The sequence below is a fragment of the Salvia miltiorrhiza genome, chromosome 4 (assembly GCF_028751815.1).
Source record: "Salvia miltiorrhiza cultivar Shanhuang (shh) chromosome 4, IMPLAD_Smil_shh, whole genome shotgun sequence".
NCBI lineage: Eukaryota > Viridiplantae > Streptophyta > Magnoliopsida > Lamiales > Lamiaceae > Salvia > Salvia miltiorrhiza.
In genome coordinates this window covers 27,738,913-27,760,617 of record NC_080390.1, presented here as the reverse complement: position 1 = coordinate 27,760,617, position 21,705 = coordinate 27,738,913, and the positions used below count along the sequence as shown (strand labels likewise).

At 37.0% G+C, this 21,705-nt stretch overlaps 1 protein-coding gene across 6 annotated transcripts; it reads left to right on the top strand.

The window, feature by feature from the left end:
- The first annotated feature begins 5,084 nt into the window (after window positions 1–5,084).
- Window positions 5,085–11,911, top strand: LOC131019562 (probable ADP-ribosylation factor GTPase-activating protein AGD15). 6 transcript variants are annotated; one of them, XR_009100334.1, is made up of 9 exons: window positions 5,085–5,380; window positions 6,167–6,225; window positions 6,317–6,407; window positions 6,475–6,529; window positions 6,603–6,693; window positions 6,771–6,945; window positions 7,036–7,210; window positions 7,384–7,486; window positions 11,749–11,911. XR_009100334.1 is itself a non-coding variant. In XM_057948140.1 (8 exons), coding segments are annotated over exons 1-8 (699 nt in total). In that variant the 5' UTR covers window positions 5,085–5,329; the 3' UTR covers window positions 7,386–7,717. The 6 variants fall into 6 exon arrangements, 1 of the variants encoding a protein (XP_057804123.1); XR_009100336.1 differs by lacking the exon at window positions 11,749–11,911 and adding an exon at window positions 9,667–9,803; XR_009100337.1 differs by lacking the exon at window positions 11,749–11,911 and adding an exon at window positions 8,701–9,084.
- The last annotated feature ends 9,794 nt before the right edge of the window (window positions 11,912–21,705 follow it).

The following is a 21,705-nucleotide window of genomic DNA, read 5'->3' as shown; positions in this document are numbered from 1 at the left end:
ACTCCAAAATCTGATCAAAACATCGCTCAGACATATTATTATCAGATTTTAAACTCATCAATCGAGCTACAAGAGATAATTGGGTATGGGTTTTACAGCCAGGCCACAACTCTCTATCAGCCGCCTTTAACATATCATACAAATGTTGGGCTGTTGGGTTTGGAGATTCTTCAATTAAATCATCGACATTGTGAAATTGAGCTGTCGCTACATCCATCACCATCGTCTCATAACGATTTACTTCTCTATCTTCCTCAATGGTTACAATACGCCTAGCAACATCAGGGACTTGCACTAACGCTTCACCATGCATCGTCCATATATGGTATCTAGGGATAAAACCATTCTTTGCCAAGTGAACCCTAACAGTCATTGGAGTATCAAATTTTTTGTTCTTACATTTCGTGCATGGGCATTTGATCTTATTTCCAATCATTAAGTCCGGTCGAGAAAGTGCATAATGGATAAATACTTCCAATCCATCCATGAACTCTCCTGTTAGACTACCTTGAGCATATCGCCTATACATCCACCCTCTATCTAAACTCATGTTTATATTTCCTGCATTCATATATTATTAATGTTTTAATTAGTTCACACATTAGATATAAAATTAAGATGATGAATAAGAGTGGAAATTAAGATTAGAAATTAAGATTAAGATTAAGATTAAGATAAGGATAAGGAATTAAGATTAAGATTAGGATTATGAAAGGAGATTAAGATTTGGATTAGGAATTAAGATTAAAATTTGGATTAAGATTAGGATTATGAAAGGAGATTAAGATTTGGATTAGGAATTAAGATTAAGAGTAGGATTAAGATTAAGATTAGAATTAGGAATCCGAATTAAGATTAAGATTATGAATAAGAGTAGACATTAAGAACTCAAATAAGGACGGAGATTAGGATTATAGAAGGATGACTGAAGATTTCACTTAAAAGAATTGAATATGCATATTATGACTTGAAAATGATGACGATTAGGATTTCAAGAAGGATGATTGAAGATTGAAATTTCAACACAACAACAAAACCAGGGCGGTAGTCATTGCTACCGCCTCCGCCTCTCCCCCACCGGCGGCCCAAACTCCAATTAATCACAATCATACTTAATCGCCTCTCCCCCACCGGCGAAACTATCATGCTTAATTATAATTAAAACGTGCTCAACGCAATTAATCATGCTAAATCATATATTTCGCCTCTCCCCCACCGGCGATAAAGCGAATTAAATAAATTTAAACATTATAAGTTCTTTAAATAGAAATTAACCTTCCTAAGTTCTTTAAATAGAAATGAACCTAACTAAGTTCTTTAAATAGAAATGAACCTAACTAAGTTCTTTAAATAGAGATTAACCTAACTAAGTTCTTTAACTAAATCTAATATATATAAACCTAACTAAGTTATTTAAATAAATCTAATATTTACAAATAAACCTAACTAAGTTCTTTAAATAAATCTAAAATAGATTATCTTACTAAGTTCTTGTTCTTTAAACAAATCAAATAGAAATGAACATATATAATTAACATATAATTTCACATTACATTCAAACTAAATTCACATTAATTCACATATACTATACAACACAACAACTAAATTTCACATTAATTCATACTAATATAATTAACATAAACTTGAAACATAGCCTACATTAATTCACATATAATTCATACTAAGTTCTATGTAAATTTCTCATTAATTCACATATAATTAACCTAAATTCATATACTAACATACCAATATTAACCTAAATTCAAATTAATAGCCTACATTATATAAGTTACACGAACTAACCTACAATCTCTTATTCCGGCAACGACAGGAGCTTTCCGGCGAGGGCAGGGGCGGTCCGGCGAGGGCAGGGGCTGGGAATTAGAGTTAGGGTTAATAATTTATGAAATCTATAAAAAATAATTAGGGTTAGGATGAATAATTAATAAACTTACCGTAGAGTATCGGCGTGCAACGGACGGAGAGCAGCGGCGTCGCGTCGGACGGAGAGAAGCAGCAGCGGTCGCGTCGGACGGAGAGGAGCAGCAGCGGCGGCGTCGGTGGAGGTGGCCGTTCGATGGACGGAGGCGGCGGTGTCGGGAACGGCGAAATCGGCGGAAGGAGGCGGAGAATCGGAGGAGGAAAGGGTGGAGAAGAAAATGGGGGAAAAATTAGAAAACCTAAGTTAAGTCCGCGTCTTCAACGACCGATTAGAAATATAACGACCGTTTTTCGGTCGTTACCAATTTTAATTATAATATTAACAATTTTTGTATACAACGACCGAAAAACGGTCGTTAATATTAAATAAATTTAAATTAATTAAAATACAACAACCGTTATAGAAACGGTCGTTAAATTTTTCCGAAAAATTTAAACTATCAGAACTGAACTTAAGTTAACGACCGTTTGTAACGGTCGTTAAAATAAAATTATATCAAAATTCAATAAAAATAACCAACGACCGAAAAACGGTCGTAGATACGGTCGTTATAAATTAACGACCGTTTCATTCGGTCGTAGGAAATAAAAAAAAATAAGATTTAAAATATCAAAAAAACGGTCGTTAATATTAAAATTTCGGTCGTTAAGGCCGCCTTTTTAAAGACCGAAAATTTCGGTCGTTAATTTCGATCGTTGCATCCGCTGTTTCTTGTAGTGGATGTAGCTCTCTTCGACGATGACACGATGAATTCGTATGCGAAACAACATTCGACCTCATTCGTATCAAGGAGTTTCTTTGAGGATTTTGTGGTGTCGATGGTTAAAATGGGGCAGATCAACGTACTGACCGGCTTAACTGGTCAGATCAAGAACATATGCTCTGTAATTAATTAGGTCGTATTTGTGGAATTTAAAGATTTTTTCTTCTTACATAGTTTTGGTTTTCCGTTTGTTTAATTTCAGTTCATTTGTTGGGAAATTATGAGAGAGATCATGATTTGGTGTTTTGAGTGTATAAATTATTTTTAGGTTTATTAAAAAAATTATTGCTCGCTCGAGGGGCTACTGTCCTCTCTTATACGGGTGATGCTTTGAGGGACATTCACCGTTGTGCTGCTAACCTGCACCATGTCTCATTTAGTTGGATGCCACATGAAGGCAATGCAGCGGCGGATGCCTTAGTGGGTTATGCTCTTAGAAATAGTTGTTCTCCCATTACGTGTAATGCTTTACCGTTGTATTCAAACAATCCTGGTTGATTTATGATATATATATCATCTTTGGCGCTAAAAAAAAAAAAATTATTAATTCTTGATGTTATTGTAATCAAGAGATTGTATTGGTTCTTAGTTTTTTTTTTTTTTTTTTTTTTTTTTTTTTTTTTTTTTATCTATAGAGGATTTGTATGGGAATAAGATCATGCAGTACCGTGTCTTTAGATAGTGACGTAGGACCAAATTTGGACCACACATTTTGTTCATATGGTGCACCAAGAGTGTGACACGTGGCAATGAGCTTCCACGGCAAAATCTGCACAAGGGTAAAATCGAAATATATTTTTCGGATATTAAAAAAAATTAGATTATCTCAAAACTGACATGTTTTACATGCATATAATTTCACACAAAAATGCATAAAATTTCATACAAAAAAATGCAGTAAATTGTACAAAAAAATGCATTTCATTTTTTACAAATCTAGTATTTTCTCCACCCCACTCCCCCCACCCCCACTATAAAAAACAAACATATTTTACATGCATATAATTTCACAAAAAATGCATAAAGTTTCACACAAAAATGCATTAAATTGTACAAAAAATGCATACAATTGGAAGTTCCTTGCTATGTGCTACAATCTTGGTGCACCACATGTACAAAATGTGTGGTCAAGATTGAGTACTACATACTACGTAAGGACACGGTACTACGAGAACTAAAAAATACGGGGATGCCACGGAAGAAAGATGATTGAATTATATTTTCATATTATTTATAATATTTTTATATATGTTCTTCAATTGGTGACGACCAATAAAATTGTTGCAGGATGTAATATTTAAAAAAATATACTCCCTCCGTCCTTGAAATAAGTTCCTCATTTTCCTTTTTGGGACGTCCCCCAAATAAGTTTCTCTTTCTTTCTTTCCATTTTTGGACATCTACCCCACCACTAATAATACTTTATTTATTATTATTTTTCACTTTTTCACCACTCCCAATACTAATTATAACACTTTTTCACCTTTTCACCACTTTCAATACTAATTATAATACTCCATTCGTCCACGAAATGAGTACGCATATTTCCTTTTTCGTCCGTCCACGAAATGAGTACCCATTTTCCTTTTTGGCAAGTGTACTCCACACATCTTTTTAATTAATACACTCAAAAAGTGGGACCTTTAAACTATTCACACTACACTCCATACATTTCTTAAAACCCGTGCCGTCCATAAATGAGTACTCATTTCGTGGACGGAGCCTTGAAATAAGTTCCTCATTTTCCTTTTTGGGACGTCCCCCAAATAAGTTTCTCTTTCTTTCTTTCCATTTTTGGACATCTACCCCACCACTAATAATACTTTATTTATTATTATTTTTCACTTTTTCACCACTCCCAATACTAATTATAACATTTTTTCACCTTTTCACCACTTTCAATACTAATTATAATACTCCCTTCGTCCACGAAATGAGTACGCATATTTCCTTTTTCGTCCGTCCACGAAATGAGTACCCATTTTCCTTTTTGGCAAGTGTACTCCACACATCTTTTTAATTAATACACTCAAAAAGTGGGACCTTTAAACTATTCACACTACACTCCATACATTTCTTAAAACCCGTGCCGTCCATAAATGTGTACTCATTTCGTGGACGGAGGGAGTATATTTTTCTCCACTATCAATACACTTTACCATTTTTCCTTAAACAAATATACTTATTTATTCCAATTTGTGAATATTACTTTAGAGATTTATCCATCTAAATTTATAAACATTAAGAAATTAATTTACATGATAAGATATAAAGTTAAAAATCGACCTTTTACATTGAACGTTGGGATAGTATGAGGCTACTACAATTGATGCTAACATCCTCGAAATCTGTTAAACCATTCAGCATTTGTTATATAATTTGAAAAATCATTTCCAAAATTCAGAGGGAGAAAGAGAGACACAACTCTCCTCAAATCAATCGTCTCTCTTTCTCTTTCTCCATCTCTGTTAATGTGATTCTTCGTGTTTCTCCCATTTTTTTCCTTCTTTTCTTTTTTTCCTTTTACATTTGTATTTTTCATTTTCTTTTTCTTTTTTCCTTTGATTTTTAGTGTGTGTATTTGTGTGTGAATCCATTCGTGACAGACATATATATTGAGAGCTATGAATGAGAAGGCGTTTGTTACCAAAGAGCTCAATGCCAAACATGCAAAGGTGACAAACCCATCTGCTTTCTCAATCATTTTCATTGGCAAACTAATTTTTTTTTGTTCGATTTTTCCTAAGGCCGTATAGGATTCCTGAAATTCCCATTCTATATCTAATTATATGCATTTCCCTGTTGAATTTCAATGTCTCGTCTTCATTTTCCTCAATTGATTATGCTGCTAAGTATTTGAATCTTGGAATTATGCAGAAATAGTTAGATTATATTTGCTCAATAAATTTCCTTCCCTTTTCAAGAATAAGGCAGAACTAAAGAATTCGATCAGGTGCAGAGGGATGTTTAGTTCTAAATTCAGTCTATCTTACTTTAACATTAGCTAATATTAGCTGCATTGTTAACAAGTTGGCTAAGTCCAGTTGCTCTAAATTTCACTTTTATCAAAACATACTTATCAATTATCATATAGCTTGACTGCAACCATGTTGCATTCAAACAAGTTTTTATTTGCGTAATGCACCATACATGCTCTATTGCTCTTGCTAAGCATAGAACACGAATTTTCTGTATTTGTGAATTTCAGAATTTTCTGTCTAATTTCTGAACTAAACTAAAATGTAAGCTAGATCGACAAAATTTGTAGTTAAAACTTGCTTATGCTGATCTTAACAGTAGTTAAAACTGATCCTCTCAGAAAAAGCATTAGTTAAAATTGATATCATGATATCACCATTTGTCTACATGAACATGAGATACTGTTAGTAGCACAAATCAAGATTGTTTGTACGAGAATGTCTTTTTCGTATAACTCATATACTGTTTAAGGTGATTGGCAGATACTGTTGGGTCTCCTTAAGCTGCCCGAAAACAAGGAATGTGCAGATTGCCGGAGCAAGTATGTTCCCACATTTGAAGATAGTTCGATAAGCAAGCATCATGATGAGTTGAGGTTTGAATGAGACAAATAATTGCAAGCGTTGCTGCAGGGCTCCACGATGGGCAAGCATCAACCTTGGAATATTTATATGCATGCGATGTTCTGGAATACACCGCAGTCTTGGAGTACACATCTCGAAGGTTTGGCTACCTATGACATTGGAAGTCATGTTTTGTTTCATACTTATATTTCCTTTTATTGCAACAGGTAAGGTCTACAACGTTGGACACATGGCTTCCCGAGCAGGTTGCATTCATGCAGGGTAAGTCAGTAGATACATGTTTGTGTAGATATTCTTGGTTGATTGATCGAGTGACGTTCGTGCTGTTGTGCAGTGATGGGAAACCAGAAGTCGAACAGCTATTGGGAAGCAGACTTACCAGCACAGTTCTACAGAAGTCCAATTGAAACCTTCATTTATGCCAAGTAACTTCAGTCTTGAAACATATTACTCAATTTGATAAGAGAAAATCATTTATGTCGAAACTAAGCGTTGGTTGCAGGTACGTGGATAGAAGATGGGCTCCAACAACCCCACAGCCAATCCCAGAGATCTGTGCAGAAAGCACCTCCACTAGAAAGGAAATTCCGAAGAAAGCAAGAAGATACTCTTTGGATGAAGAATTTTTCGTCAAGGAAATGCCCAAAATTGCTCCTCCAAAATCACATTGTCGTGCGGTATCTCTTACAACTGAATTATCTGGGATTTTAATTGTTTTTGCATCTCGATCATTTGCCAAATGATGCCAACAACCTCCATCTAAGCAGGAGTCTTTCAGTTTTATGGACGCCATTGATTCAGCTCCGCCTCTTATTAGTTTCGAGGGCTGTTCATCTAGTAAGAATGTTGATACTGGTACGGATCTGTTCAGCCTTCTCTACGTGTCAGAAGAAACACAAGATCGTACAGTTGTGCCTCCATCGCGATGGGCTTCTTTTGAGTGTAAGAACTCTCCGAGAAGCATACTTTTCTGAATGAATTTGAGAATCTTGGGGAAATCACCACCAATATTATTGGTTATCGTTCATATATATATATATATCCATATTTCTTATTGACACCTAAATGTTTTCATGATGATTACAAGTCTAAATGTTTTTCTTGACTTGGTTTAGGAGCTGATGCATCAATTGGAATTCTGTTAGATTCCGATGAACCACTGCCATATACATTGCAGTGAATGAGGAAAAATATTCAAAGCACACACAAATATATAAGGTACTTCTACATAACTTATGTCCCATACATAATATGAGAAATGCTGGTTAGTCTCTCCTCTGTTACATCAAGACCACCCAATCTCTGTCCAAGTGAAACACCATTAATTGTTTAGTGCAGTATGAAATTTGGAAGATCTCATTACGAAAATATATGTATCTCTTATAATCTCATCCTGATACAAAGAAAATTTCTCCAAACTAGTATATGATTATTGTATAGATTGCATTCTCTTGTTTCCTTTTTACTTTTTTTCTCTTGGCTTTATGATACATGCACTCTATTGATCCCGATATATATTGCACCTTAATAATTGAGAACGCTTAGTTCCTTAAAGTGTTACTATATCCATATACCACTCTCAGCTCAAGCCAATTTAATTTTCTCCAATTTATTTTTCTTGCTAGCTTGGAGTTGAGCAATCAATACTGGAGTTCAATATTTGGACATGTCTTCTTAATTAATTCTTTATTTATTACTATTATTATCACTATTACTATTATGGGTTCTTTCTACTCTAAGCTGTAACATATGGGAGTGATCTATGAAGTTGCTTTAGACTACACTTTTTCTCATCTCTTTTATATAATTCCTTTATGGGGCGTTTACTTTTGAGTATTAGTCTTGATACATAAAAATAGTAGGGTTAATTCCTTGTTTACTTAGATAAAACTTTGAGATATCCCAAGGCCATTGATTATTTCTATTATTTAAGCTAGTTTTGCTTGTTTCGCATCCCATTGAAAGGGTGAGATTGGAGAAATCCTAATATCGATGATAGAAATATTCAATCGTGCATCTTACAAATCATGCAAAATAAACACCCTCTAATTATATACTCTCTCCGTCCCATTACAAATGTTCCATTATTTTTGGGCACTAAGATTAAGAAATGTGTAGGAAGTAGATAAAGTGGGTTGGTGGAAATTATTTAAATATTAGGTATAGAGAGAGAATATATTGTCAAAAAAAGAATGAGACATTCCATTAAGAAAAGTGGGACATTTGTAATAGGACGGAGGGAGTATATGGATTCAGGGGGAAAAGCTTATTGCTTAGTGCACTTGCACTTCTTTCCACACACGAGATTATTTATTTCTTATCGTCTCCATCTAATAGAAATAGAGTGATATCGTGCAACCGACAACACAGCACCAAAATATGAATTTGAAAAAACAGGCTTATTTTTGCTTACTTTATATATATGCCTGCAGGTCATGACTTGGAAATATAGTGTTGTGTGATATCTAAGTTTATGGACCATTATGCTCTACTTGAAGATAAGTTTGATGTTTTTAGGTATATTAAATGCCCATTTATTTCATTTTCCGACCTGTTAGATTAGATATTTACGGAGAATACATGTAAAGAAAGACTTACAATTGACTCAGACATCCAAAAGTCATTGATTTATCATTTTGGACATTTCTTCCCAACTTCAGATTAAAAATTAAATAAAAACAAGTAGGAGAGTGTTTGTTGATCAAGACTTAAGCGAAACATATTCAAGAAATAGGTGACTTAAACATATACATCACATTGTTCAAAGTCAGTAGTGAAAGTATTTGTTGAATAATCGTTTTCAGTTGAATTGGTAATCGCTCTAATTATATGTATTATAAAACAAAACTAGATAAGGATTGATTGGTTCCTAAAAGTGATGGATTTAATTTTTGCCATTGCAAATGGGAGCACACTTACATTTCTTGGATCTTTGAAAAGTACTTGACATATTAGCTGGCAGTGTGCATCTTATAATTTCTATTATTTTTTAATCTCATACCTTATGTTATGAACATAACTTGTTATCATCATTACAATATATATCCCCAATGTTTCGGTAGATGTTGTTCTAGCAATGAAACGACATAGTTTCACTATTGAAAAAAAGGGCGTGTTAGAGGGTGTTGTGATTGCAACATTTTATCGGTTAGTTGTGTTATTTGTGGCAATTAATCAATAATAATATAATATGTGTATCTTGCTAGATCTTGCTAACTATTTCCATTTGTTTTTTAGTTATCTCACTTCGATTTAAAGGATTGGCGAATGAAACTCTGTATAAATAACTAAAACTTCAGTCATTTTCAAAGAAACAATCATGTGCATGAGGGTTTCTTGTTCAAATTTCCTAAGCTTTGATAGCTATCTTATTTGGCCTTTTTTTTTAAATGTTGCAGGTTCATCCAATGTTCCTAATAATTTAATCGATTGTTTATTTTTTTCGAACACTTTATCATTTTTAATATACCGCTAACCTTATCTTTTCCCACGATTCGTATCTCGCAGACACTTGGAAGTGCTTAAATCAGAACAATTTGTTCAATTGTTATTAAGAGAAGATATGGTCATTATAATTTTTAATAGCAGGAATGCTACCTTTTTCTTCTTTTGCATGCATCATTGTTGCAAATTTAATTCAATAGTGAAAAGTCAAGCCTTGACTCTTAAAGAGGTTTAGAATAGTTGGAGCCCAAAGTTAAGATTAATATACTAGTACTACCGAAAAAAAGATGAATGTACTAATAGTTTACCTAATTAATTAGGTTGAAAATTGTTATAAGATGAAATTCATGTCAATTTTACATGTATTATTGAACACTCAACGTATGAAAAATATCGATAGAGACTCTACACGAGATAATAAGTGCAAGTTTATGAGTACTGTTAAATACCACTTGATATATTAAATCGGTTGATATATAACAATTTGGTAGCTAATAAGTCATAATTGCTTGGCTAGATTTAAATCCAAATAGATGTTAGACTAATTTTTTTTTGCCCATAGATGTTAGACATACAGTGATCGATCAATGGATATAATGCATACTTTCTTGATCATACATCTAATGCCATGATTAGCCTTTTTCTATAGCCTGAATATTTTAGTAGCAATTTTAATGTGGGCCAGGTAAATGTGTAGTTCATAACAACAATATTCTTACTGCATGATAACAACATCTAAATTTGTTAAATTATGGCAAATATATATGAAGACAAATGTGAACACATGTTATATATTGACCTTTTGCAGGTTACTTTTAACCTATTCACTGTAACGGTTGATTTTTTTAGAATTAAAGTCGCGTCATTTAATCATTTTCATGAGGTTTTCTTCGTTCTTCCCATGATTTTCTTTCACTTTTCACGTTTAATTTAAAATTATTTCCGAAGAAAGATAGTACATCAAATATGGTAGAGGGTTGTCATGTCTCATATATATATATATATATATATATATATATATATAGGGGCGCGCTCCATTGAGACCCCCTATTTTTCGTGTAACATGAGTACAATGAATAAGGCATATAATACTAATGAACAAAACGTATATCTAATGAACAAGATGTATATACTGATGAAAAATAAAATTTAAAAAATTCGTAATGAATAAGACATATATACTGATGAACAGGGCCGTATATACTGATGAACAATGCAGTATATACTGATGAATAACAAAATTTAAAATATTATGCTCCCTCCAGGATTCGAACCCTGCAAAAAAAAATCACCCTCCAGATACAATATCAGCCATAGGATTGATAAAATAAACGCACCAGATCGTGCCCTAAATCTCACTAAAATTAGGGGGTCTCATTGGAGCGCCCCCTATATATATATATATCTGATGTTATATACCAAATGTACCATCATTCGAATACATCATGCATAATTTAGTGAGGCTATAAATTGACGTGTAATTATAAAAAATAATGGAAAATAAATCATCGATATTTAGGACAATAAAAAATTGGCGCTTAAAGATTCCGTGACCAATTTTACTCGACTGAATCTTTAGTTTTTTTAGTGAATGCACAATTCGGAATCTAATATAGTTACAAGAGATAGCAAATTAAGTAGTAACAATAGATAGAAAAATCAACCACGATATAGAAAAAATTGCCCAATCACATTTCGGTCAATAAAAAGAAAAGAAATATACAAAAAGTATATATAAAAGGTTCGCTCATACGTCTATAAACCAAAATGTCCATATGCTTTTTATTAAAAGACACAAAATAAAATGAGAAGAGTTATGAAAAATAAATAGATTAATTATTAACTCCTTGCAAATGAATATAAATATATAATTTCTGAAACCACCATCCCCGATTAAAATTGTCAAAAAAAACAATGGATTGCATGATGCATCATGATCTGCAATCATAATTGTGACAATCTTTTAAGCAAAGCAATATATGTATTATGTGGAAGCATGCAGGTGTTTGTCTGCTAAAATGGTAGCTTTGACGCAGTTTTAGAGCACTTGGAAGCTTAAAGCTAAGTGCATCAACCAACAACCTTTTATTTAATGGAGTATATAAATATTGCAAAAGTGACCCCCGCTGCCGCCGCCGCCGCCACCATCACCGCCCATATCCTCCACTTTCCACTCACTTGGTCCTACCTACATAACAATCTAACTATATTTAATTTCATCTGCATGTAAGTTATCGAATTCTTGTTATTATGTTACTAATTTGTTGCTAATTACTCCCTCCGTTCCATTGATAATGTCTCATTAATGCTTAGCACGATTATTAAAAAAGAGAGAGATAAAAAGATAAAAGTGATAAAAATAATGGAGCTCATAACTTTTTGTAAGAAAATATGATTTCCTTTTTGAAACATGTCATATTAATGGAATAAATGAAAAAGGAAAGTGAGTCATTTTTTTTTTGAGAACAAAGGAAAGTGAGTCATTGTTAGTAGCACATAGAGAGTATAATCTAAATGAGAATAAGGGGTTATAAATAGGGTTAATAGTAGTCTTTACCCTATTTGAAAGACAAAAACAAAAATATACCCATTATAAAAGAAATGTATAAAATGTACCCTTTTTGAGGTTGAAAGGACTAAGATACCCTTAAAATAAAAAGGAAATACCAAACAAATCCCCTTCCCCCTAAATCCCCAAATCGTAGACGCACTCTCTCTCCACCGCGCCTCCGGCGCCTCCACGCCGCCGACGCCTATAATTGGTAGTGAATATATCTCTGCAAATTCAACATCAAACACAAAACGAAATACTCCCTCTGTCCACGAAATGAGTACCCATTTGTGGACGACACGGGTTTTAAGAAATGTATGGAGTGTAATGTGAATAGTTTAAGGGTCCCACTTTTTGATAGTATTAATTAAAGGGTTGTGTGGGGTACACTTGCCAAAAAAGGAAATGAGTACTCATTTCATGGACGGACGAAAAAGGAAATATGGGTACTCATTTCGTGGACGGAGGGAGTAATTTTTAATTATTCATCTTCAAAACCCCAAAGCTTCTTCAATTGTGGGTTTCTTCGATTCGATCATAATCTGGTGCTTTCAAAGGTATATTGAGGTCTTCTATACATGAGTTATTGTTATTCAAAACTATTTTATAGTTTATGAACAACATTTTTGAATTGAGTTGATATATTTCGAAGATTCGCGTGTTTGTTCTATAGTGCTCGATTTGCGAACTTCGCTCGACACTTAATGTCGAGCATCTTCGCTCTCCACGCTCGACATCTTCGCCTTGCTCAGTAGTTCAATGCTCGACGCTCGACGCCTTCGCCTCGTGTTGGGAACCTTGTGGAATATCCTAACCCTTATTTTGATGATACCAAAATTCATAGGACTTAATTGTAATAGACTAGAATTGTTTTGAACTCAAGTGTTAGAGTTCGTTTCTAGTTTAGCTTGCGGTGTCGAAGACTGAAGACTGAAGACTGAAGAACGAAGGACTGAAGACTGAAGACTGCAGATACCAACTGAAGTATCAGTTGAAGAATCAGTTGAAGACTGATTACTTAATGCGCGCAATGGACTGATACTAAAGTCAAGTATCAGTTGAATATTCCTGCTTGGACTGATCTTCCAACGTTCAGAGGAAGCCACGTACTCACAAAGTACAACCGCATTAAATACAGAGATCTCAGGATCTTATCTCTGCAGATGTCATTCCTATCTGGTGGTTACTTTTCAGAGACGTCACATCTCCTGTCCATCAAAGAGAGCCGTTTCCACCCAGACAAGGAACCTCGAAGATTGAAGCCTCAGCCCAAATTCGAATTGCTCTCCAACGGAAGAAATCTTGAGGATGATTTATGCCAACGGATCTATTCAAGAGTTCTCCTACAAATAGCGCTCGAGGATTACTTCAACCTTCACCGATTCAACGACATAAGCTGAAGCTCTGCCGAAATTGCTACTCAGCCTTAAGCTTAAACTCCCCAAAGCTTGAATCGAAGAAGAGAATTCCAAAGCCAAAATTAGTCACTGCTGATTACATACATTCTCTTAGACCTTAGGCAAAACTCTGTTCACCCAGAAGCCAAAGGTCAAACTTGCTTCAAAGAACTTGTTCTTTGTAAGTATAGTTGGCACTCGTTCAAACCTCCCCCTCATAAGAGTGTTTTGAGTGATTCGGAGGTCAGAAGGGTTTTCTGTCTCTGAGAGTCTTAGCACGAGTTGTGTTAAGCAAGAGAAATCCGACGCGAGTGAAGCGTGGGTACTGAAGAAGGGTTTTCTTCAGTGTACGGTTGTGTGCACCCGGCAAGCACACGGTTTGGTTTGCAGTGCACCTGTTAAGCACTTGCAGAGTGGATTGTTGGTCTGATCAACCAACCGTGGATGTAGGAAAGGGTTTTTTCGAACCACGTAAAAGTCTCTGTGTTGTTTACAACTTTCAGTTTTACATTCTTACTTGTGTTATTTCAATTGATAAAACTGAACACTGACTAACTGCAAAGAGAAAACATAACCAACAACTTGCTCCACCAAGGCTATTACGAAACTAAGTTTAATTTCCGCTGCGTATGATATCAGTCTGACTGATCTATCTTCTGATAGTCAGGAAGAGTGTTATCATCTCTGTTTTAGCAAACTCGACTGAAGCCCTTACTTGCATCAGTTAAGTTCCAGCAACTTAACTGATAACTCTTTACTGAAGAGCTTTCAGTATCAGTCGTCAACCCTGTTTGGTCAAAACTATTTTCAGTAAAACAAGCGTCTTTGTTTGCATGCAAAGTTTCGTTTTGATCTCTGACTGAGATCCCTCTGATTGAGGATTGTTGAAAAATAGCCCATAGGTGTATTTCCCCCCCCCATACACCTATTCGAGACCCTCAGGACCTAACAATTGGTATCAGAGCAGGTTGTTCGCAAGAACTACCTGTATCTGACTAGGTTCTAATTGAACTAGATCCTATTGAGGGAGTTGTTGTTTTTGATCAAAATCTTTTCTCAAGATTCCTCTTGAGATTGCTTGCTCCGTGTTCTTTTTCTGTTTCCTGTGTGTTTCTCCCTGTTTTCCCTACAATGTATATGAACAAGAAAGACTCCTCCAGCGATTATGTTCATACATACTTCCGAGGAATCAACGGACTTGAGATGGGGACACTGGATTCTGATGAAAAAGATAGATTCATCTTTCCAGAAGAAAATCAGAGTCCAACCCACTCACAGTCAGAAGAAGCAAGCAGAAATGATCAAACACGACTAGAGTATCAACACCTAAGAACGATATTTGAAAATCTCCTTAGGGAGCACAAACAGATCATCAGAGAGATTGATCTTGTGCAAGATGCTCGAAGGATCATCATGCGCCACTTCATTACAGATGAAGACGAAGCAGACAAAGAGATGTTCAGGAGCGCAGATTGATCAACAGACTGAAACTTCTTCAGTCTCAGAAGCAAGAACTTCTACAACGTCTCAAGGAAACAGAGACAGAATTCAAAAAGGCGTCAGAAGTCCTCGAATGAGTGATCCGTGAAGAATCACTTCAATACAAAAGAAAGATGAAACGTGAAAGGAACGTGAAGCAACAGCCAACGGACTTGAAATCGAAGGAGAATCAGTCATAAAACTCAGGGGGAACTTGCACTTCAAACAACGATATATCTAGTGATAATCACTGTGTAAGCTTCTCTCAACGATTTCACTTGTATCTATGACTACTTTTCTTTATTCTATTTAGGCTGAAATGTACTTAGTCTGACGTGTCATTTTATTTACACTCTCATTACTTTTTAATTGACACGTGCAAACTTCTTTTAAAATGGATGACACACGATTACACGATCCCGCCCTTTTTACTAACAAGCGGAGTGACCCACGTGACACGTCCCCATTTGCACGGATTTCAAACGTTTATTGAAACCGCCTCATGCACGATCTTTCACACTATTCAAAAATGTTTCATCTTCGACTAAAGATTTACTCAATCTCAGAGAAATCACTCGTGCAAAAATTCTTTGAGCGTGTCTTTCTCTGCAAGACTAACAGTAAGAATCCACAGTTCAATCTCTGTGATAACCAATTTACAGATTTTTGCAGAAATCCTCTTCATTCAAACCTCCTCATGGGAAAATCAGCATCTCAACAAGTGGTGTGTTACGAATCTTTTGTAACACTGGAGTCACTACAAAATCTTGCTGATTTCAACAAGATCAACGAGATCTTAGAACGACATGGATGGATGAAGTTCATTCTATGCTCACCTGAGTTTCTTCTCGACGAGTCAATCATCGGAGAATTCTATGACAACATCAAGGCTGATGAGTCAACCGGCGAACTCAGAACTGAAATCACGGTGTTCACCAACAGAAATTTCTCAGAATTTACAAAGATTTCCATCAACATCTCTAAAGCGGCAAGAGAAGTGTTCAACCTCCCGACTGATGGACCAGCCCCATTCTTTGCCGATGATGAAGCAACTGATCTCATGAGGAAAGCACTGATGAGCAATGCATCTGCCGACCGCATTATCACCAATGTTCTGAGCATTTCAAGACTACATCATCATCTCAAACCCATCGCTAAAATGATCAAGAAATGCTGGTTTGTCACTCTGGGATCCCCTGGTCATCTCTCAAGACCACACAAACTGGTGCTGATCGCCCTGCTTCAGAAAGGCCCATTCAACTGGGAGAAGGCCTATCTTCAGATTCTTGCTGAAGAGAAGGATGAATCTCATTCCATCAAGCATCTGCGTCAAGGAACCAGAGTTTCAGCACTCATTCTTAATAGTGCAAAGGAGACACAATGTTTCTGGAAGAACACCACTCAAGTATCTTCCATCATCCATCTGTTTGAAGGACAGAGAAGTTCAGTCAAAGGGAATGTCAGTATCTCAACTGAAATCTCTCTTCTTACCTCAGAGCCAAGCTACAAGACTCGAGGTTCAATCAAAAGAAAGTTCGACAGTTTGTCATCTCCAGTCAAGATCTCACTTGACAGTTCTCAGAGATCTCACAATGAGGTTCATGAAGAAGCTGCACCAAAAGCTTCAAAAGAAGTGCTAATTCCAAGCACTGAAACTACTCAGCAACAGTTTCCCACTGTCCCTCCACAAGATGAAGGAAATCAACAGCCAGAGGAGACGCAAGCAACCAATGACAGAGAAACTGATTCTGAAGAACTTCCTCTCAGAGGTTTCTTTCACTTTTGTCTGGAAGGGTTCAACAAGAAGGCAAAGTTTGATGAACCTGCTGACATCAATGCCGCATCCTCATCCTCAGCCACTATCAATCAAACTGCCCTTCTCAAAAACTTCGTGACACAACTGTGCTTCTCTGAATCCTGAAGAGTTTCAGGATCTTGTCAGTTACTTCTTCTTCATCTTCATCAAAACCATGCCCAAATCTCAATACAAGGAAATTGATGAAGTTCTCACTAAAGGAGAAATGGAAGCATTGGAGATCAGCATCTTTGAGAAATTCAGAGTCACCAATGTTTGGGATGCTATTTACGACTGGGCACCCAACTTCAGACTGTACCTGATTTCCAAAGGTCTTCTTAAAGAAGATGATGCTGAGGACACTGAAGTCCACCATGAATCTCCAGCGCATCAGACTGCTCCAGCCGACGCAAGAGGTGAAGAAACACCAGCTGAAGAGCAAGGACCTGCAAGAACTACCACAGATGAAAGATTTCAAATGCTGGACGAGAGGCTGCTCATTCAAGAAGAAGCAACATATGAGCTTAAAGTCAAAATAGCTATTATTGAATCAACAGTCACTCTTCTTCAACAGCAACTGGAAGTTCAGAACAAATACAACAAGGCTCCTGAGTCTGATGACAAAGACAAACGAGAAGAAGACAAGAAGGGAAAAGGGAAGATGATTGAAGAACCAAAAGGAAGTCCTACAAGGAAGCCAAGCAAACAACTTCGCATCAACTGAGGACTAAGGAAGATCAAGGAATGTCATCTTATCAGAAACTCTTTATTTTGTAAATGATATTCTTAGATTGTCATTGATTAATTCTTCCTTGTTATGTTCTTCTGCAAAATTGTTGATACATAGTCTTTTACTGATTTCAAGCTGATTTATGTTTATCCAGTCTTTGTTCTCTTCGCCTAATTTACTTGAGTTGATTATGGATTATCTAATTTAGGGGGAACTCTGTTTTAGCTTTTTCAGTACTTGACTGCTTTCCTGACTTATTGTTGGGAACTTGTTCGTATTCACTTTTCGATTTGACTATTAAAGAAAATAGGGCTTATGAGTGATAATGATTAACTGACGACATTGCATTCTGCATTGGACTTTCATATTCTGAAAATCTCTTTTTATGCATATCTTTTCAAATCATTGCACGCTTTGTACGCCGCCTATCTTCAGTAAGAGATCATGCCACATATTCCATATCTATTTTTATATCTCTTATTTTAAGGGACTCATCTGACGGGCATTAATTACGGACGTCAAAATTCATTAAAACTGATTTGGCGCGCAGATTTCAAACCGCCCACGTCTTTTCGATTGCCCTAGGAAACTGTTCATCTCCCACAATCACACTTTCTCCATTACGGCCACTCCTCAATCTTCCATCACTTTTGCATTCTCTCTAACTTTCAAAATCCACAGCACTCTACTGTGAGACACTTCCTGTAAAATTTTCTTCACAGATTTCTTATTCGAAATGGCCAAGACCAACATGAAGAAAAATGACAACAAGAAGGAGGCACCGAGAGAGAAAGAAGTCAGATATGAGCAGTCTGTGCACAAGGAATCATTTGAGAAGAAGCCTGAATTTGCAAAGGTCTCGACAATTCTCCACCGGCACGGATGGAACAAATTCATCACGAGTGAACCAAAGTATCTACTTGACGACGCAGTCAGAGAATTCTACAGGAATCTCAAGTTCAACGATTCTGAAGAACTTATCTCAAAAATCAGTATCATCACCGGGGCAAATCGTAGTGAAGAGATTCTCAACGTCACTGAGATTGTTAGGAAACTGTTCAATCTACCGAACAATGGTTCTTCTTTCTCCAAACTAACTGATAAGGAGGCCAACAAAATACTCAAGTCTGCACTGAAGGACGAATCCAAATCAACAGAAAGTCAAATTACTCTTTCCCATCTTCACCCAGAGTTTGCCATGCTGGGCAAGATTATCTAGAAGTGCTGGATAGGTGCCACTGGAACTCCTGACAAAGCTTCTCAGCCTCAGAAGAATGTTATGGCAGCTCTTCTGGAGAACGAGTCTTACAACTAGGAAGAAGCTTATCTGAAGCTTCTCTACAATGAAGCTCACAACACGAGGCCGGCGACGATGGTTCGACAAGGGAATAGGGTCTCCCAGATCATCATCGAAGGAACAAAGAAGCACAAATTTGTGCGATGGCCGAAGATGATTGAATTCACAGACAGTCTTCGTCTCTTCAAACTGGCAAGAAGAGAACCCAAACCTTCTCCTCAGGCGAAGGTAATTGATATCTCTTCTCCAACATCATCTGACTCTGATGCCCCTGATTCACCGCCATCAAATCCTCCTGCTCGCACAAATGTGCCCCGCCGATTCCGTTCACTCCTCCCTCAGAAACCCTCTAAGAGACCAACTGAAATGCCTTGGAAATTCTCTTCAACGTCCAAAGGCAAAACAGTCTTGGAAACAGTCCCAGAATCAACTCCCACTGTTCTTATTAAAGGTACTCAGGAAGTTGTTGAACTACAGATTGAAGCTCAACAAAATGCTACAGATCACCTCCGTCGTCTGATTGGTGATTACGCTACGTCACTAGAAGTCTACCGGAACCTTCATAGACTTCTCACGTATACCTTCCTAAAGACGGCACCTTGCTCACGAATCAACAGTCTTCACAGTTCTGAAGCCGAAGACGCGTTCGAGATGGAAGAGGCATCCTTGATCAGCCTCTTTCAAATTGAAAAGGTTTGGGATGTAATTCATGACTTCGACAGATTTGCCATGAATTATTTGTATTCCTCCAAACAATTCAGACGTCTCTTGTCACTCAACAACGATGCTGGAACATCAAAGGCATTTGAAGAACCTCTCATCATCGAGCAAGTAACTGATGTTCTCAGCTCTCCAGTTGGCGACACTGCTCAACCGGCAGAATCTGTTGCTGATCCTGCCGCCACTGAACAACCAATGACTGATTTAATCAGTCAGCCGAATTTGCCATCAACTCCTCCAACAATCCCTGCTGAAGTTGATCAGGCTAGCATCACTGAAGTTGATGCTCCTTTACCAGAAGCAGAACCGAGATTAGCTGACAGTGCTGATCGCCCAATTTCTGAAGGACGAGTCAAAGACATCCCCAAGTCTCCTCAGCCTTCATGGACACCCCACTTGAACACTGATGAGCCTACTCCTCTTGAAGGCACTAACATCAGTCAAGAGCAGTCAACTTCTTAGCCTCCTACTGATGAAAGAACAGAACGACCTGCTTCAACGAGTCAAGCCGAGACATCCACATCCACAGCCCATGAAGATCGTCAGAAAGAGCAGAATTCTCCTGCCGACTCAGACATTCCAATAGAACACGTAGAGCTTCCTCGCATAGAAGGACCTGTTCTATTTGATTCAGATGCAGAAACTGACGAGCTTTTCACGATCTGGAAACACAATCGGCCATACAGGAATCTATTACGAATTTCTGACGATGTTGAAAAACCGTTGGATGTACTGCTTGAGCAGCTTGCCGATCAACGACTTGAAATCGACTTACTCCAACACGAGCTCGAACGACAGAATATTTATGGTGAAAAGTTTGTGAAGAAACTTAAAGAAGTCGAGAAACAGGCAACCGAAGACATGATCTATCATGCTGAATTGATCAATAAGCTCCAACATAGGATAGGAGCAGAAGAAGTTGCTCTGATCAAATACAAGGCGGAGATGCTTGATCCAAATAAAGGTATCCCAAAAATTGAGAAGGATCACGAGGAATTGCACAAACTCTTTCTTGAATCAGAGATTCAAACAAAGACGCAACTTCTCGAGCTGTCTGAGAAGATCAGAGAAATGCATATTGACTTCCTGAAGACGTTCATGCCAAGAACTGAAGTCAACCTCCTCGTTACAGAGACGGTAAAGCCTATCTTGGAAAGACTCGCACAAGTGGAAAGGCAAATTCAACGACCTCAAGAGTCCCCTGACTCTGCCCTCCTTCAGAAGATGTTCAATGATCTTCAAGAGCTGAAACGCCGACTTCCTCCCGATGATGCCAAAAAGGGGGAAGAGGATATAATAAAGCGCATCCGAAGGGAAGATGAGATGATCCCCTATGTCTTTAATATGGCTGAAAACAGGGCTGAAGAGATCATAGCAAAGGTTGCTCCTACTTTTGCCTCAGTCGAACACGACAGAAAGAGAAGCAGAGAAAGCTCCTCAAATGAGCCAGAACTGAAGAAGACAAAATTCGACTTCGTTTCAACTCTAAAGGAAGGTCAGAAGCTCGAACACTACTTCAAGAATGGATTAATGGTATCATATTTGGAAAAGTTTGAGCGACTAGACAGATGGATACCGTCGGAGTTGAATGACTGGTGGGAGAAAACCAAGGAATGCTACACCAAATGGATGATTTTTGCAAACATCCAAGGTGACAGGGATTACAGGAATGACGCCTGGAAGTATTTTCTGCTGCAGTTGGAAGAACGAGACTTAGTTCTTCAAATGCAAGATGCTCAGAGAAAATATGGAAAAAGCATTCCTGATCCTCAGAAGAAGTTTGTGACTCCACCAAGGATCAAGAATGGAGTTGACAGAGACAGAATCAAGAAAGAATTTAGAGCCTTATGCAAGATTTGGAATGTTCATCCAGACTCCAGTGATGCCAGAGAAATCTGGGAAGCAGTCTTCAAGCTCTATAATCAGAAATCGTGAGACTCTTGGCTGTCCTTTGCATTGATCTTTTCCGTTTTCAAATTGTAACCTAGACTGATGACTTATCAGTCTTTTATTAATGAAAAGAA

Bases quoted from the DNA above. Each gene is read 5' to 3' on its own strand.
- LOC131019562 (XM_057948140.1), top strand. From the start codon at position 5,330: ATGAATGAGAAGGCGTTTGTTACCAAAGAGCTCAATGCCAAACATGCA. The intron at 6,408-6,474 runs GTTTGGCTACCT...TTATTGCAACAG, and splicing joins TTGGAGTACACATCTCGAAG to GTAAGGTCTACAACGTTGGA. The intron at 6,530-6,602 runs GTAAGTCAGTAG...GCTGTTGTGCAG, and splicing joins GCAGGTTGCATTCATGCAGG to TGATGGGAAACCAGAAGTCG.